We start from the raw sequence: 17,649 nt of genomic DNA, 5'->3' as shown, positions 1-17,649 counted from the left end.
ACCCATTGCACTACAGTGCAAAAATCACAGCTGTATTTTTCTCTCCCTGTTCAGCGATTGGCTGTGATCTCATAAGAACATCAAAACAACACGCAAAGAAAATAACACACATTTATGTACCCGCACATCAACAACATCATGCAAAAAAAAAAAAACAGTATCAAAAAAATACTAATGAATAATTGTTGCTGAGATAAATAGCGCTTATGTGATTTCTTGATGTAGTGTCTTATCAGTCAGTTTCATGCACAGCTGCTTGAGCTGTGGTCCAAAGCTTCTAAATACTGACATCAGTGTGGCACCTGCAAAGCTCCACTGTCAATTTAAAAAAAAAAAAGTAAAGCAGTCAGGTTAGCAATAATAAATCAGCTTAACTGTGATATCTGTCTAGATTAAACTTGCTGAGGAAAATTTAATGTGCCTCAGGTTGTAACATGGTTGCATTTCAGTGATGTATAGGCAAAATACTTCTAGGTACATTAACCGATAAGAACATCAAAATCACACCTAAGTTATTACAGGCTGAGTATCTATTTAACTACTGCACACTGAGATAGACATAATGCAGATGCAATTTTCAGTGTCCACATTTCTTACAAGACTCGAGGAGATTCTTTGTGCCTGTGCGAGTAGGTGCCCTCAAGAGGGGCAGAGAAGCCTCCCTGATGTTTCATACATCAGAGTAAACCCTCCTTCCTCTTTGTTGCTGGGCATTGATGAGTGCAGTTGAGATAGTTACAAACTATAGTTAGAACTACATGGCAACAAGCTTCTCTTCAGCCACAGTCGCTGTGGTGCACAGCATGCGAGAGAGAGTGGAGCGTGAGCTGTTACATAACCACCAAGCAGGGATTGAAGTGTTGGGAAGGCAGCACGTGTAGCCAATGATCTTTGGTGCTAAAATAAGGCCAGCCAAATATCAGACCCTTAGTTCTTTTGTAGAGAGAGATATTTTTCATTCTGTGAGAAAAAAAATGATCTGCCTCATTAAGCTTTAGATGTACCACTTCAAATGCTTTTCTCTGAACCAACACGAACAAGACATTCAGGATTTAAATGCACATTGGAAAATCAACGGTAGAAGTTTTGACCTGTATCGAGGATTTACCGAAATCACTCTATTCCAAGTCCATTTATAGAGCTGAACACTAGAATTGCCACTGTTTATTTCTTTAGAAAAACTCAACTTTTAAACCCATATTTGCCAGCACCCCAAGCCAAATAGGGTGCACACAACAACAACAACAACAACAACATGACAAAACCTATTAGAGTCAAACAAGTCTTTCACTGATGGAAGCTGCCCCTGTTTCTCTGACTTCATCCAGTCAATATCCAAGCCTCTAGATCCCAAGGTGCTGTGGGTTGTCAGATCTGTAGCCGACGGGCATTTCAAAAATGCATGTTCAGCCTCTTGCCAGGAAGCGGATGTGCCAGTCATGACAAAAAAAAAGTTCCATGCGACAGCAAGTTTATTTAACTTAGTTTTTCATGTTTGATTGGTAAGCGTCTTACTTCAGTGAGCTACATGAGCATCTGACTGCTTGCTTGACTGTTTTATCGTGTCCTAGATTTAGCATCAGGGAATTTTACTGCAAGCAATCAAACTTGCTCTGAATGTTTATGAAATATTAACCTAAAGTATTTGATGCGGGTTTTGTGGCACCAGATGAAGATGCATCCTTGAGTTTAATCACAACCAATAACCTGAATGGTTGTAATCATAATTTAAGAGTATACAGTTTATATCAAGACCTGTATAGGTTTTTTTCATCAATTGTTATTCATTTTCTCATAAAAGTTTGCAACGCTGTAATTTTTTTAATCATAGCAAGAACGTTCCCGATTAGAATCCCTGCTCAGGACTTTCTGTGTGGAGTTTTCATGTTCTCCTGATGCATGCATGGCTTCTCTCTGGTTACTCCGGCTTCCTCCTGGAGTCCAAACTCTTAATTGCCAGTATGTGTTCAAGTGAGTTTGACTGGTTGTTTGTCACTATATGTCAGCCCTGTGATTGCCTCTCACCCAGTGACAGCTGGGATTGGCTCCAGCCCCCCACATCCCTGACTGAGTGAAGTGGTATGGATTATGTATGGATGTATGGATGATGGATGTATGGCAGGATGGAATGAACCCTACATCAATACATCCATTTTTTTGTGGTGCCAAATGGAAACAAAAATAACAAGGCTTTCCTCAGCAATACTGCTGCATGGACAGGTTTTCTATGCATAAGGGGAGATATTTCTGAAGTTTTTCAAAAGGATGTGTACACTGTCCATACTGTATATGGTTTAAGAAACATGCATATTTTGTCCATTACACTTTGATGTGTGAGCATTCTATGTTAATCAGACGTATACAGTCCCTTCAAAAGCTCCTTGCTGTCTGTGCATGACATGATGTGACGGGAGTGGACGGTTTACCACTCTGGTTCTGGGATGATGAACAAAAGAAAATGGGTGAATATGTTATTCAAGTAATACACATCGAGGCCCATTTCACAAACAAAGCTTAATCCCAGAAAGACGGCGACTGTCAAAGCAAATAGAGCATGTAGGAGATATTTTGAAAAACAGATTTTTGAGGTTGCTTGGAGGTTATTTTCATTTGTCTGGAACACGCAGTCTCTCTTCTATGTGTGTTTGAGCGTGTGTCACATGTCCATGCACAAAAACACAAAAACATGCACAATCAACTGAACAAGCCACACAATTTTTTTTATCATATATTAACAGACTCCAAATGCACACACAGGCACACACAGGAGCACAACCATCTGTCTTTTCTCCCCTCTCTGATTCATATACTCACATATTTCACACATTCTGTCTTAACCTCATGTTTCTATAAAAAGAGAGATATTCCCCTTTGCTTTGTACTTTTTTTTTTTTGGGCCTGTAGTGCTACTGTTCCATTTGCTTTTAAGTGAGCTTCATCTAATATTGAAGCCTATAGTCTGGTCTTATCTGAGAGCAGGCAGTGCAAATGTATTACAGAGAAGCAGTGTAAAAATGGTTGCTTTTGGGGTAACCCTCTCTTCCCCTCCTTCTCTCCATCCCCCCTTTCTTTTATCCCTCTTTTTCCTTCCTCTGTTTTTTCTTCGTCTTCACCTGTCTGCTTCCTCTCTGATGTTCTGGCTCTGTCCTCTTCTCCCCTCCCCCCCTCCCCCCCTGTCCTCCTTTGCTCCCTGTCTGTGCACATACAGGACTACACATTGACGATGTACTTCCAGCAGGCCTGGCGAGACAAGCGGCTGTCCTACTCTGAGATCCCGCTCAACCTGACCTTAGATAACCGGGTGGCGGATCAGCTCTGGGTTCCGGACACCTACTTCCTCAACGACAAGAAATCGTTTGTCCACGGTGTCACTGTGAAGAACAGAATGATCCGGCTGCACCCGGATGGTACTGTCCTGTACGGTCTAAGGTGAGGTATTAATCTGTTAAGAAAAAACACCAAGACCAAGGGTTTAGATATTTGGATTTGAGTGCTGAAATAGACTACAACATTACTGGGACTGTTTTTTTACATCCAGCCCAGATATTCTGAACATATTTAATTAAGATGAAAGCAGAAGGGTGTGTCTTGATTGATTAAGCTGGTACACGTGCAATCAAAGCAACATTCACAACCACTCTGTTCATAGTTAATGATGAAAGCAGACTAATAATAAGTAAAAAATACTTAGAAAACATGTTTGGATTTCTCTGTAACAGTCCAACCTCCCTCAATTTGCAGAACTGTAGAAGTTGTGTTGTCAACGCCATGAGTGATAAAATAACAAAAACCATATCATCTGCTGTTTCTTTTTCACTTGACTTCTATAAACTGCTTGTACAACTGTTGTATTAAAGCAATATTATATGAGAGGTTGTGCTGTTGTACTGAATATCGTGCCTGTGACAGGATCACAGCCGTGCTGATAGTCACAGAACTCCCTCTGGTGTGGTATTGTTTAAGTGTAGTGAAAAAGAAAGAAAACTATGTTGTCAAATTGTTTTTACTTAAACTTTGTAGTGTACTTCCTGTTGAAAAAAAACCAAATAACAACATGGGAGGAACATAATCTCAAGCAACTTTAAATAATGAGTCGACAGTTGACACATTGGACTCTGTCAGTAATTAGCTCATTAGAGCCAGATGGAAAAAAAAACTGGAGTAAGGTGCAATGTTGCCCCTAAGCGAAAATTACTTTGTTGATGAAATGACCTACTTGTGTTCTCATTGAGGCAGTTGTGCACCTAACCAACTAAAGTCTTCTGTAACTATAAATTCTGCTCTTCATCGATGTTTCTGCACTGAGTAGATGATCTGTAAGTGAAAAAGAGACTGTTAGACTTAATTTTCCACTCCTAAAACTGACCAAATCTGTATTGTCTATATTAAACTGTATCTGCATAAAGAAGAAACTTTATGAGAATCAAGCAGGCCACACTATTTTGCTTCTTAACTTTCACATTTCACATTGCACATTCATTCGCATTACTTTGATTGTTTTCAAGCTAAGGTCAGATTGCGTGGTTCTTATTTGTCAGCACCTTGGATACACTGTTTATCTGTGGTTGCAATATTTTTCTTTTTTGCTTCACCAACATCCAGCTTTGCAAGCCTGTTTGTCAATCACAACAATGTGTACACAGACACGCTGCTTTAGAAGGCTCAAAATAATAGAAGCCTCTTTTCAGATTCTCTAAACGGCCATCTTCCCTTCTTTAGATAATAAAAAGCTATTAACAAAGAATGGAACATTGACATTTGTTTTTTGAGCAATACATGGATTTTTTATTTAATTCGGGCTTCAAATGGAATCTTGTCTTTTGATTGACGCATCCATTCATCTCACTCAAGCTGTGCATATGGTTTTGATTTCTACAATATACTCAAAATATGGATGTGTTTCTCAGTAAATGACAGCTTTCAACATTCATCAAGTTTGCTGACACTCTCAAAGCTACAGAGATGAATACAACTTTTCTGTAAAAAAAAGGTTTGATCTTTTTTTAGACAACATTGTTTGGGGAGGGCCCTTTATTTAATATTCTGAATATTTCCCCAGGCTGAGGCTTGCATGTTTGATATGTAAATATGACATGTCCCTTCTGCTTTCATGTAGCCAAAAACAAACTCCCTATTGTGTCATATAAATTGATTGACCCATTCCACTGAGCTTTAACCTCTCAGAGGTAACATGATTACATTGCACTTCTCACACATCAATGTTGTCTCATCAGTTCATTTTGCAAATAGCCCTCGAATGCCCAAACTCTATAAAAAGTTATTGAAAACCATAACATCTTAATGGCCACCGTGGCAGCACATTGGCACTGCTCTGGGAGAGAGGAATTAAATAGAGAAAGAGAGAAGAGAGAAAGGAGACACAGAAGGAGAGAGGGTTAGAGAAAAATCTTTTTGGTCTTGTTCATCAGTCCATATTAATTAGTCAACCACAGGCCTGTTAAGGTGTTCCGTGGGTTGTAATGTTCTCAGGTTCTGCACAACAGTTTACATTGTGACTTTGAAAAACATGTTCTTACTTCTAGCTTGTTCGGATACAGCACAGTTTTCAGTGATCCAATACATACACACAAATTAAACCCTCTAGTATCCTTCTACTGTAAGGAGCTTACACTTTGTTTTGGCCACCCCATGTGGCCAAAGCAGTGTTTTTCTCTTCACTGAACTTGTCCTGTAGCTACTGACTGTATGTAAGCAGAATTGTCTCGGGAAGAATCTCCTCCTTACTCCTTTGAAATGTCAAATAGACCATTCACTGTGAAATTCCACCATGGAAAATGTAAACAAAGGCACATTTAGCAGCCTGCTATAAATAGCAGAATTTGACACCAATCTGTTGGCTTGATGACAGGCATTAAAAATAATTCTATAGAAGTGGTCTATATTCTTCAAGACTATCTTTTTTACTTTTGTAGGTAATGAACACAAATCATTAGTATTATCTTCAGTTGTTTCATAAACACTTTATATCTGAAATGATTTTAGGTTTAAATAATACATATACAATATCTGGTTTGGCTTTAAAAAAAAATTAAAATTAGTGGGAAAACAATTAATGAATTATGACTTTTGGGCACCCAACAATAATTGTAAATGTTGGACTTGGTTATGCTTAGGCACCAAAACTATTGTTTATGTGATAAATCAGGGGTAATGCATAATTAACATGTATTAAGTGAATGTTAGATAGCTAATTTTGTTAAAAGCTGTCAAGAATGAAAACTTGTTTATCGAGGGAATCAAATCCTAGTATCCTTAAAGACATTTCCTTGTTTAGCCCACGTATTACCCCACATGTGCCAGACCCAAATAGACTTCTGTGCCATTGATGCTATGATTTCTTATGGTGTGTTATTGTTAGGGAACCTCTCTTGAACTTTGTGTACAAATATTTCAGTGCAGTCAACTGATTTTTTTAGAATACCCTTTTTGTGCTTATGGATACTTTTTATTGTCGTCAGATTAAATCAGTAATCCTCTGGAAAAACCCTTTCTGTCAAATGTACAGTCCACTCACTGACACAACCATTCTCCCTGGATCAAAACTGGGATCAAATTTAAAAAACGCAAAGCATTACACAACAGATTCCCACTCATTGAAATCACTGCATTAATCACAATGCTTGATGGCCTTTGACGGTGTCCTTATATGAATCCTTTGAAGTTTATTGCAGTTTCGGAATAAAGGGATTTTGAAAAAAAACCTGTGTCATCCTAAACATACTGTACTCAGAGTAGTATAAATCCTATAAAACATCACTGTGACATCACCAATGTGACTTCATCCACCATATACTCAATAAGAATATTGCATGATCATAACATTAAAGTGCTTCTATCACGGATCAGAGCCAATGTGTGCAGTTGCTCAGAACATCAAGAGTAGTCAAAAGCATTCAGAAAAAGGCTACTGAGGGGCACCAGACATTTGCCCCTGACATCAGATTATGTTAAAATGGAACTCAGAATATTAGAAATCATCTTACTGTCTGGACATTTGAGTGAAAATAGATAACCATCAACTCATAATCCAATACAGAAATCAAAAAGCCAAAACCACTTGGAATGTGGTTTTGTACATCCCCAATTCACTGCAGAAGTTGTGACACAAAGTCAGTGCATGTATTACTTTGGATGAAGTGGGATTATATTCAAACTCTGAAAAAAAGGAAATCCATCACCCTTGACATTCAGTGTAGTAGGATGGCCAGATTCCTACAAATCCTAAATTGGTCATGGAATCTTGTGTTGGCCAGTGAGAGCCAGAAGTCAACGCAGCACATGCAGATACAGTATATCACTGCCCAATGAAACCCTAATTAAAATGAGGTAGTTATTTTATTGAATAGGCCAATAAACTTTATGAAATGGTCCCTGAAGTGAAGACGGGGGGTAATTTTAGAAGCCAGTAGAAAAGATAGCCTGATCAAATATTAAATTGACACTATTTAGATTAAAAAAATATATATTTAGATAAAAAGACATTGAGTATTATTTACGTTCATTATTTTAAGTTCCATACTACAATATATAGGTTAATTTGGAAAAACTTGTGAAGCTACAAAACACTTTTAACACATTGTCAATAGACTAATATCAATCTGCCCATCCAATTTGCCAAAAATATTACATCACATTTTCATACAAACAAACAGGAAGCTGCAGTTTTGAATAAGAGAATCTTCTCATTGAGGCCCTTTCTTGGAAAGGTAATTGGATGCAGAGAGTCCATAGATGCTGATAACAAAGAAAACCTCCCATTCAATACATTATCAGATTAATTGCCATTGCACTGCCAATTCATCCAAGGAATTTATAATGGCGGCTAGAATACATACAACAATTGGCCATTTTCGTGGGCTGAAACCAGATGTGAATCCATTTGCAAACATGTTTACATGCAAGCTGGTGTTCTTTGTACTACCACAACATCAATCCTCTAAACTCAATAAGACGTTTTGAAGGGCGTTCTTTTACCTGTGAAGCAAAAAAAAACCAGCAAATAGCACAATTTGCATTTGGAAAGCATTACTGTACAGTGCAAAAGCAAATTACTATGGCAGAGTGATTAGTATTAATGAGTTATATCTGATTGAAATAATCCAGTATCAGGTTGACAAAACATAAAAGTCAATATTTTCGCTTCCAACATTAAATAGCAGGGATTTTTTATGAAATATGTAATTATGTTACAGCTTCCAAGTGATTTGGTTCCATTGGCTGTGTATTCCCTATGTTTTCTTAATAGCTTGTAGGTGGGAACCAGCTGGCTGTGGGGGAAGATTACACTTTGAATACTGTTATTTCTTTAATACTAATTAATGCAGCTCTGGAACTCTGTAGGGAGTAGTAGAGAGGTGTTCAGGTCTGTTGTGAAATTAAAGGTGGCTTTCATACATTGTACCATTATTAGTCAACTTCTGTGTTAGTTAAAAAAAAAACAGCTTTGAAACATAGTCCACCCACACCCCTGGTCTAGCAGTTACCTTATGTTTGTGTTTACTTCAAATTTACATCGAAACCATTGACTGTGACCTCAGCTGTCTCGTGTTTCCAACCTCCACCAACAGCTTCAGAGCTGGACGTTCTGAACTGCTTGCTTAGATAAGACTCAGAGTACTGGAGTCTTGATATACAGACTGAGATCCAATCCAGACTTCACAGTTATTTTTTTCGTATCTCAACCCTTAACACTTTAAGAGATTTGAAAACAATAACAGCAATTTGGCAGAGACCATACCAACTACTAGAGTAAAGTCAAAAATATTATTTTTGTTTGTTGTTGTTTTTCTGGAAAAAATGTTTTTTATTTTCCCTAACAAGGATACAAAATGCACAATCCAAGATCACAACAACTGGGCTTTTAAAATATGTCATTTTATTATAAATCAACTTAAAGATACAAATAAATAGGGTGTGAGGTTAACGAACAGATGTCACAAAATAAAACTAAAGGGGTTCTCAAAATGGACATGAGTGAATGAAGCAAAACCAACTTAACCCCAACCCCCTCCCCCATGACATCAGCATGTGGTAACTTCGAACGTGCCACACCAAATGGACACACCTGCGCCAACCCAAACTTTGTATGGTCCTAGTCCCGCCTACTGTAAGGCATAAACAGAGGACGTTTAATGAACAGGATTTGACAAAAATCTGAGTGGTTCTCACTGAGCATGCCTGTTCTCAATTATGTGAACAACAGTCAAACCATCTACTTGGTCTGAATCCCATTGACTGCTGGAAGCCCTTAGGGCTACTTGGCCCTGATTTGACCTCACAAGATTTTTCCATCGAGAAGCAGAGTCTTGGAGCACAGTCTAGTAAACATGTAAGGCCACTCCAGGTGATGCAACATATGGGGCTCAGTTGGTGCAGGTTGGCAGTGTCCTGAGGCGGCAACCAGGCAACAAGGCACTATACAAAGACTGAGCAAGAAATGCGTCTACATCATTTAATGGATGGGACAAGAAGGGAAGTATGTGAGGTTAAATGGAGTGCCCTCTGAACACAATCAGGCACTTATATGCACACACAAGACCCAAATGACAGCAGCGTAACATACATATACAGGCGCGCACACTTTACCCCACACAAACATGAATTACCTTTCTTTCCCAGACAGTCTGTTTTAAAGCTTCTGCCAGAGGCTCTTTGCTCTCAGTTCTACACCGCTGACTCCATCTTGACACAGAGTTCAGAAAGTTGCCAGGAAGTAACCAGCAATTTACTCCTTGGTTAAACACTTGGATGCTACAGAGCCCCATCACCAACGGCAAATCCAACAGAGAAAAAGTAAATGCTGACAAAGACAGGGGACAAGAAAGAGAGAAAAGGAGACCAAAGATGTCCAAACTTCTTAGGTCGAACCAACCTTTCTGTCTCAATGGTGGTCAGAAACCCCTGAGGTCGTATCAACAAAAACTGCATGTTAAAATGAGTACCCTTACCTTGAACTTCTTTACTGCTAATGAAAGGTTGTGCTGTGACAGAAACATTCAGTCTCACCTGAAACCTTTAACCTAAAATGTTGTTTTTTTCTGCGCTCTTTTAACAATTTCACCTCTGATGCTCTTTGGCCTTATCACCATACCTTCACTTTGCATCACAATTGTGTCATTATATCATACCAAAGAAAGTGTTCAAAACACTGTTAAAGTGGATTTTTCATAATATGTCCCCTTTAAGGTTTATTTTTGAGCACTAAACTTTGGCATTGACTGCCTCCTGGAGAAGTTGTAGGCACCAACCTTGGGGCTTGGGGGATAATTATTGACACTTTTTGTTTGTATGCCTTTAATCTGTGCTTGGTTTTTGGATTGACCTCCAAATGACTGAGTGGACTCTATCAAATTGCGTAGGTGTGGGCCCACCTGCTCGCCATATGGTTCCTGTGGCGAGCTCGGTTGCTTAGACACAGACGCAGATGATTCACAGACAGAAATTGGTTACCATGTTTTTTTTTAAAATGACCAAACAGCTTCTCAAAGCATTAACGTATTGCTGCGTCATACAAATAATAATATCGCATGCAGTATTTGTACTCATGTCCAATATAAAACTGCACGATTCTAAGATAGCTTGGATTTCAGACGTACATGGATTATTAAGTGCAAAACAGATTGTCATTGCAGTGGCTTTTGGTCTGAATTATGGAATAGTGAAAGAAAGAGAACAAGGAGAAGAGAGAGCAAAATAGATAGAGGCACAGAAACACACAAGGGTGATTATCGCTTATGTGTAACACAGAGGATGGGACTCAAGATGAGCCTCTCCTCTGGCACAAATGTATCTATGTTGTCAGGTGTGCGTAGACGATTACCCACCATGCTGCGCTGCTCTGTGGCGACTCCCTCAGATGAAGTCAAGTTCTCACTAGCAGCTTGGGGGAGAACAGCTGCCCATTGCTCACAACCTCATCATTAGGTTCCTGTTACAAAGCCTGATGGACATCATAACCTCGTGTATTGACTCATGATTGGCTGCTGCTATTATCCTTTATTATCCAGCCCCTGTCTATTTGTTTTGATAGGGTAATTGCTATGATGCCAACATATACACAAAGTGTTATTGGGCAGTGAAACAGAAGGGAGTATCTCTCTGGTCATCCTGTTTGTAGCTTTTATAAAGCCATCAGCATGCAAGAACATTTTTCTTTTTTGCATAGTAGAGGAAGTCTGTGTGGAAGGATTTCATTAATAATCTATTTAAACTGCTGTGATTCAAATTTGTTTTATGTTCTGGTTAGAAAAATGCTTCAGTGAAAAATGGATATTCGAGTAGAATAAAAAAAAGATGGGTAGGTGAAGAATGTTCCGAATGATTTGTATTGTTGAAATGGATTTTAAGTTTTAGGTTAACAGAAAGTATTTTGCCACCTTAAACAGAAAACATGTCAGTGGTTTCCTCCCATCACTGACTGTGCTCAAATTGAGTTTTGCCTTCTTTTTTTTTTTTGATACCATAATTTTCTGACTAAATTGGATTCTGCCTGTGGATACGTCACAAAGCCGTGCCTTGGGTGTCATCTTAATACTCCACTGACCCTTCTGCCTCAATTCTTTTGTATGTGTCCTTACGATCACCCTTGAGGCCGTCCCAGATGAAATGAAGATAACAATCTTCAGCATTATTGATCTTCTTTTCTCAACATGTTCCATGGAGTCAGGTCCTGTTGATTTGTAGCACTTCAGGTGCCTGAGATTAAACCTCAAATCCCATTTCAGTCTGCTAAAGGATAATAGGATTTGCATTTGTCATTCAATAGTTTCTCAGATGAAACCTGTTAAGTGAAGGATAACTGAGACTTTTTGTTATTAAACACTGTTGGGATTAAAACAGTGGGTTAGAGGCTCATTACATACAATAAAAACAGCTCCCTTGATGACACTAGGCTCAGAGATACTTATTTATGTATATAACAGATACTATACTAAAGAAACAAAACAGTCATTAAATTTCATAGCCATCTGGAGATGCAGAAGAAGTATAATGTAATTACCGTGAAGATGAATGCCTACCAGGGATGTGCTGTAAACCGGTATCAATACCGCCACCTATTGCGTTCACCTATTGCGACGACATTGATTTTTGCTAACCGTCATCACCGGTTCAAACACACACGTTTGGGTGTCTGGGGCTAAAACATAGGCTATTATATGTTCTGGAACTGATCTGCATCTCCATTACAATAAGTCTTCCAGCTTAAAGATGTGTTTACACGGATGCCTTGCTTCCATTTAGTCCAAGATGATTAAAAGAAGCGACTGTGGCTTTGACTTGTAGTGGAAGGTGCAGCTGCAAAGAAAACTGCAGTGTTGGTGAAAAGCTGCGCTAAATGCCGCTCTGTTTAAGCTTTAATGATTAATACATTCTATTTCCGCCAAATCTTTCACAATAAAAGTCATGACAGGAAATGTGGTGTTTCGGCAGCAACTTAATACATCTCCGCTGGAGACAAACAAACCACACAAACCACACACATTCAGTTAGAAGTTATACTGAGAACTAAACGCACAGTGACTTTTAAAAACATCTTTCTCTGGTTTCCCACCCACAGGCCTACAGGAGGAAGGTATCCAAACAAACAGGCTTCTTTGAGGGGGAGAAAGAGGGTATATTTCTTCATATGTGCAATCCTTTTTAATACTGTGATATAATACTGTTACCAAAAAAAGCAAAAAGGAATACAGTGATATGAATTTGAGGTAATAGTCCCCTCCTCTAATGCCTACTTTATATTTTACATGTCCTTGTGGAGTTTTGCAAGCACCTTTAATTGGCTTAGCTTAGCTTTATTTAGCTTTATTTTTATAGCACATTTCACACAAAAGAGCTTCACACATGAATAAATCAATGGGAAGAAGGTATCTGTTAATAGAGATAATTAAAAAAAATCAAGTAACCTCTGGCATTGCATTATGGCTGATGCAATGCCAAAGGCAATGGATTTCTCCTTGTAGTCACAGAAGTCCTGGTAGTCGTTATTCCAGGCAAGTTTTGGGAATTTGCTATGGTCGTAAGACACTCCCTTTCATTCCACACATTTCATGTTGATATGACACAAAGTAGTCAGAGTACAACACTACCACTGTCATCTCTGGCCTTTTGATGCCACCGCTGTCCCAAAGAGCTTGATCCCTGCAGTGACTCGCATCTCAGGTGGGCCTGACACGGGATTATCCAAACAATGCTAAAACTGGGACATAAGGATTAGTTTTGGCCCTGTAATCCCCAAAGGACTTCCCATCACTGCTGCCACCAACCCCAAACCCTCAAAGTCTCCTGGATTTACCTGGAGGTACATGGGTTGGAAGACTTGAAGTCTGGTTTAGTGCTCATATTTATGGGTGAAAAAAACTTTATCACCAGTAACAATAACATCAGTATGAACTGTAATTGTGGTGAAACAAGCAAGCACTTTAACCCCAAACCAAATGGCAATATGCAGACCAAGGAGTATCAAGTGCCTTTTGAGGGTTGTCTAAAATTCTGATTTCTCACATAAGGTTATAAAGTAAACTGTAAACAATTGGTTGTTTATCATTGGATGGCTGACAAGATGCTGTGTTTTACTGTGATTCTTCAACAAAGATATTGATTTTTCCAACAACATTTCAGTGAAATGAAAATATAATTTTCATCTTGTGTGTTTTCAGAATCACGACCACCGCTGCTTGTATGATGGACCTTAGAAGATATCCACTGGATGAGCAGAACTGCACACTGGAGATCGAAAGTTGTGAGTACATCCTTTCCTTTAATTATTTATCCTTCTCCTCTCCTATATTGCTATTTTGTTTCCTGTCAGTGGTATCAATCTCTGCACTGATGTAAGAATAGGCAGTGCATTTGTTCAAGTCAGCTATCAGGAGCTCTACAGGCAAAGAACTGGGTCCAACCAATTTGTGCTCCACTATGTAGCAAGGATTTTCTCAGAGTTGGGATATTTTCATCACAGTATTTTCCATCAAACCTAGTCTATTAATACTGATAAAGCATTCCTAAATATAATCTGAGCTTTCATAGAAAGAAATACTATACAAGCTCTGATATATATTTCAGAGCTGCAATTTATTGCATGAAAATTGGTCATTTCAGCTTCACCAAAGGGCACAAATACTTCTTCAACTGAAAAATTGGTAGGAATTTTAATGAACATTTTATCATCCTTATTTGTATGAAGATCCAACCAAAGAAAAACTCTCACTTGTCTAAGAAGTGCTTTTTGAAATGTGTGCTGTCCCTGTTACTGAAGTGATGGAAAAGATTAAGGAGGATGATTAAGGAGAGCAATTGCTGATGCAAACCGCAAAACTGAGGCCTTGTTTAAAATAAAGACAATTTACAAGGAGTCCAACTAAAGCAGTGGGTAAAAATGGCTATCGCATCTTGCATGACCTACCATTTTAACTTTTGCTCTGATGCAAAATCCCTTCTGATCCTGTTCCTTGGCACCTAAGAGAATTTTGCAGGTAATGTTGGGCTAGAAAAAGGTGACTCGCAATTCATCTACCATCACATGGAAAATGAAAGTTGATTCCAAACCAAGCTGGTTAAATTTGCACAAGCTCAGTCAGATCTCAACTGGATGACTGGAATTGCTTCCAAATGTTGTTGTCACATACAGATGGCTAAAGGATGTTGCACTCAGCTGTGCAAGCGAGCTTGGAGGCCTACAGCTGGTGCTGGTGTACAAAAAGAAGTAGAGCATAAGGAGCAAAAGAGGCAGTTTAAAAGTTTTTGTGCAATCAAGATCGCACAATGGTGAGGTTATACAGAGGTCTGATTATATTAGCAGAGGGCTTGTGTAGAAAGTATGGGTACCACAAAGTTGTTATGGAGCTATTTTCTCATACAGTACCTCAATGATCGCCTTACCCAGCAATTTTCCCTTTCCCCTGAATTTGAAAGTAAGTCCTGGAACGTTCTCTGTGCAAGGCTAATGATGCAGACAGCTCCATAGCCACTTTACAAATAAGCTGTACCCAGAAAGCTACAGGCCATTTGTCCAGTAGCAGCCCCTTAAGTTCTCTGGGAGTGTGGTTACAGGAATCCATGAAGACTCCACAGTCCGGTAGTCAGCTAATGGACTGGAATGTGTGTTGCTTGGTGCATTATGTGTGCATAAGACTCTTTAACTGAATTGCACATTGCATCAAGTTCTATAATACCCAGGAAAACAGTTTGCTGATTTCAAAAGCTGAACTAAAACACACAGTTTATGCACACGTAACACTGAGGCCATCTGGGTTTGAGTTCAGTAAAGCTGGCAGTGAAAATGTCCAAAATAAACTGAAAAGAAAACTTTTGGTGGAGAGAAAACAAGCAGAGAGGGAATTTAAATCAAGCTGTGGCAGATTAGAGTGAAAGAGATGTGGACTGAGGAGAGAAACTGTCTTGTTTATAAGCTGTTAGGCTAAATGGCTGAAGGGAGCCAGGAGGTGACAAACCAATTAAACCTGTTTTTCAACACGTTTGACAAAGTGACCTCTTGCCAGCTGCTCACACCGCCCCTCTCCTTTATTGGTGACATCATAGCTCCTTATCAGACGTATACTGCCCATCAGGATATACACCAAATCTGTCCACTACTGCTTCTTCCTGGCATGGACTTCAGAATGCAAGATGAAGTGTTAGAGATAAGCAGTGGCAAAGGTTTCCTTTCCAAGTGAACCTGAAATTAAGGGACATAAATATGACTGACATTATGGATTGATTAATAACAGTCACAGTCTTGTACAACCGGAGGCAACTGGTGAAAATCAATTTCTTTGATTTCCCCAGAGGTTCCAATATACAACCAACCATTTCCTTTAAGGTGGAATGCAGGCAATATAAGTGTCAGGAATTTGACAAATGTCAAATGGACAAACGCCACAAAGACAATGATACTACTACGGTCAGCAATGCACTCATGTGGTCTTGCATGTCTTAGCTCACTGAAAAATAACACTTTCTTGTCATTATCAGCACATACTTAGGTGGGTGGGAATTAAATGTTGTAGTGGTTATATGTAGTTATCAGTATCTACCATTGGGCCCCATATGGTGCTTCAGCATTACAACAACAGCTTCACTCATTTAGAACCAGCTTATACTTGCTGTTGCGAGGTCCAGGAGTTTCCTGGCTTCAATTTTCAGTTTTTGTCTAGCGAGCAGTCCCGCCCCAGCCCCCCACCCAGAAAAACAATAGGAAACAGTGACGTTTTTGAGCACCCAGAAAAAGTATCTCAGGTTTGCCAGAAAACCATGCGCCTCATTGCCTGATTCTCACATTTAGAGACACCCATGCTGCACAGAAGGTCACAGACCGGGGAGAAAGTGTTGAAGCAGAAGTGAGTGCATGATGTTGTTGAGAGCATGACCTTCATGCTAACTATCTACAACACTGGTTATTTATCATCCATAGTTTTTCTTCCAGCGGGGAGCAACGTGCAAAAGTACCTAATTGGGGACCTGGTGTGTGTTTGCTAAGGTGTTGTAGAGCTTGTAAACAGAAAATGTTCACTCATACTGTTCCTTATGCCCACACTTGTTTGAATGTAGTAAGGCTGAGACAGAGAGGGATATTTGCTGTTTACAAATGAGTCTGCCTCGCAACGGTGCAGTAGGCAAGTCATCAGCACCCCAAGCGCGCATCCTTCTCTTTTAATTTGGTGACAGGCTTGTTCCCAACAACTTTAAAAACACTGGCTGGGGAGTACTAAATGCTGTGTGTGTGCATGCGTAGATGTGTGTGTGTGTGTGTGTGTGTGTGGTTACAGTATGTCTTGAAGATTTGATGTGCCCCGCAGATAGAAATTTGAAAACAAAAGGGGCACACATGGTCCCTCTGTTGTTTCATGTGAGCTCAGAGACTCACTGAGCAACAGTTAAAAGGGATATCTGCTGGTATAGACTGCCTCAGGTCTAGCATAGTCTTTGATGACGGCTGGTTGGGTTGTAGGATTGATTTATTTTTTTCTTTTGTAACTGGGCTCTTTCTGTTCTCCCAATCATTGGATGCATCTATTATTTGTTGCAATCCTGGCATCTAGTCTTTTTTTCTTTGTCTGCCCCTTCCCTATTCATCTTTCAGTGTTATAATTTTCAGCTCTTTTTTCCACCTGTTGGCTTGTTTTTAATGAATTTGATTGCTCAGATGTCTCACAGATTAAACCTGGTTTTAAGTCAAGCTTTGACAGGTTAAATATAAAGCTACAAATTCTCAATCATGGATCAAACTTTCTTCAATGTATGCCGTCCTTATTGATTTATTCGAGGCCAAAGTTGAATGCCCTACCCTTGTTTGATTACCAACTTCTAATAACACAGTAACAAGCTTTTTTTGTATGTTTTTTGCTGTATCAGCATGATTGTTTCATGCAAAGATGAATGGAAAAACTGCATTTGTCTCTAATTCTTCAGAGAGTTTAAATACTATTTTTTATAACATCACCACCATGCACAAATACAGTCAATAGAGCTTTAATAAATGTTTATTCATTTTAATTAATTATTAATCTGTTTAGTGTCCATGGGTCCCTTAAAGGGCTCTATATAAATTCAATTTATTATTATATTACTATAGCAAAAACATGTTTTAACCTGCATAAATTGTATTTTAATAAGAGCTTTCACTTTAACAAG

At 39.0% G+C, this 17,649-nt stretch overlaps 1 protein-coding gene across 1 annotated transcript in view; it reads left to right on the top strand.

Moving 5' to 3' along the window:
- LOC132988040 (gamma-aminobutyric acid receptor subunit beta-2) overlaps window positions 1-17,649 on the top strand; it is a 58,294-nt gene that overhangs the window by 24,760 nt on the left and 15,885 nt on the right. The window contains exons 4-5 of the mRNA XM_061055134.1: window positions 3,209-3,429; window positions 13,677-13,759. Of these exons, the coding sequence (XP_060911117.1) occupies window positions 3,209-3,429; window positions 13,677-13,759 (304 nt within the window). The remainder of the gene's footprint in view (window positions 1-3,208; window positions 3,430-13,676; window positions 13,760-17,649) is intronic.

Source organism: Labrus mixtus, chromosome 14, assembly GCF_963584025.1.
Source record: "Labrus mixtus chromosome 14, fLabMix1.1, whole genome shotgun sequence".
NCBI lineage: Eukaryota > Metazoa > Chordata > Actinopteri > Labriformes > Labridae > Labrus > Labrus mixtus.
This window is presented reverse-complemented; position numbering and strand designations above follow the sequence as displayed.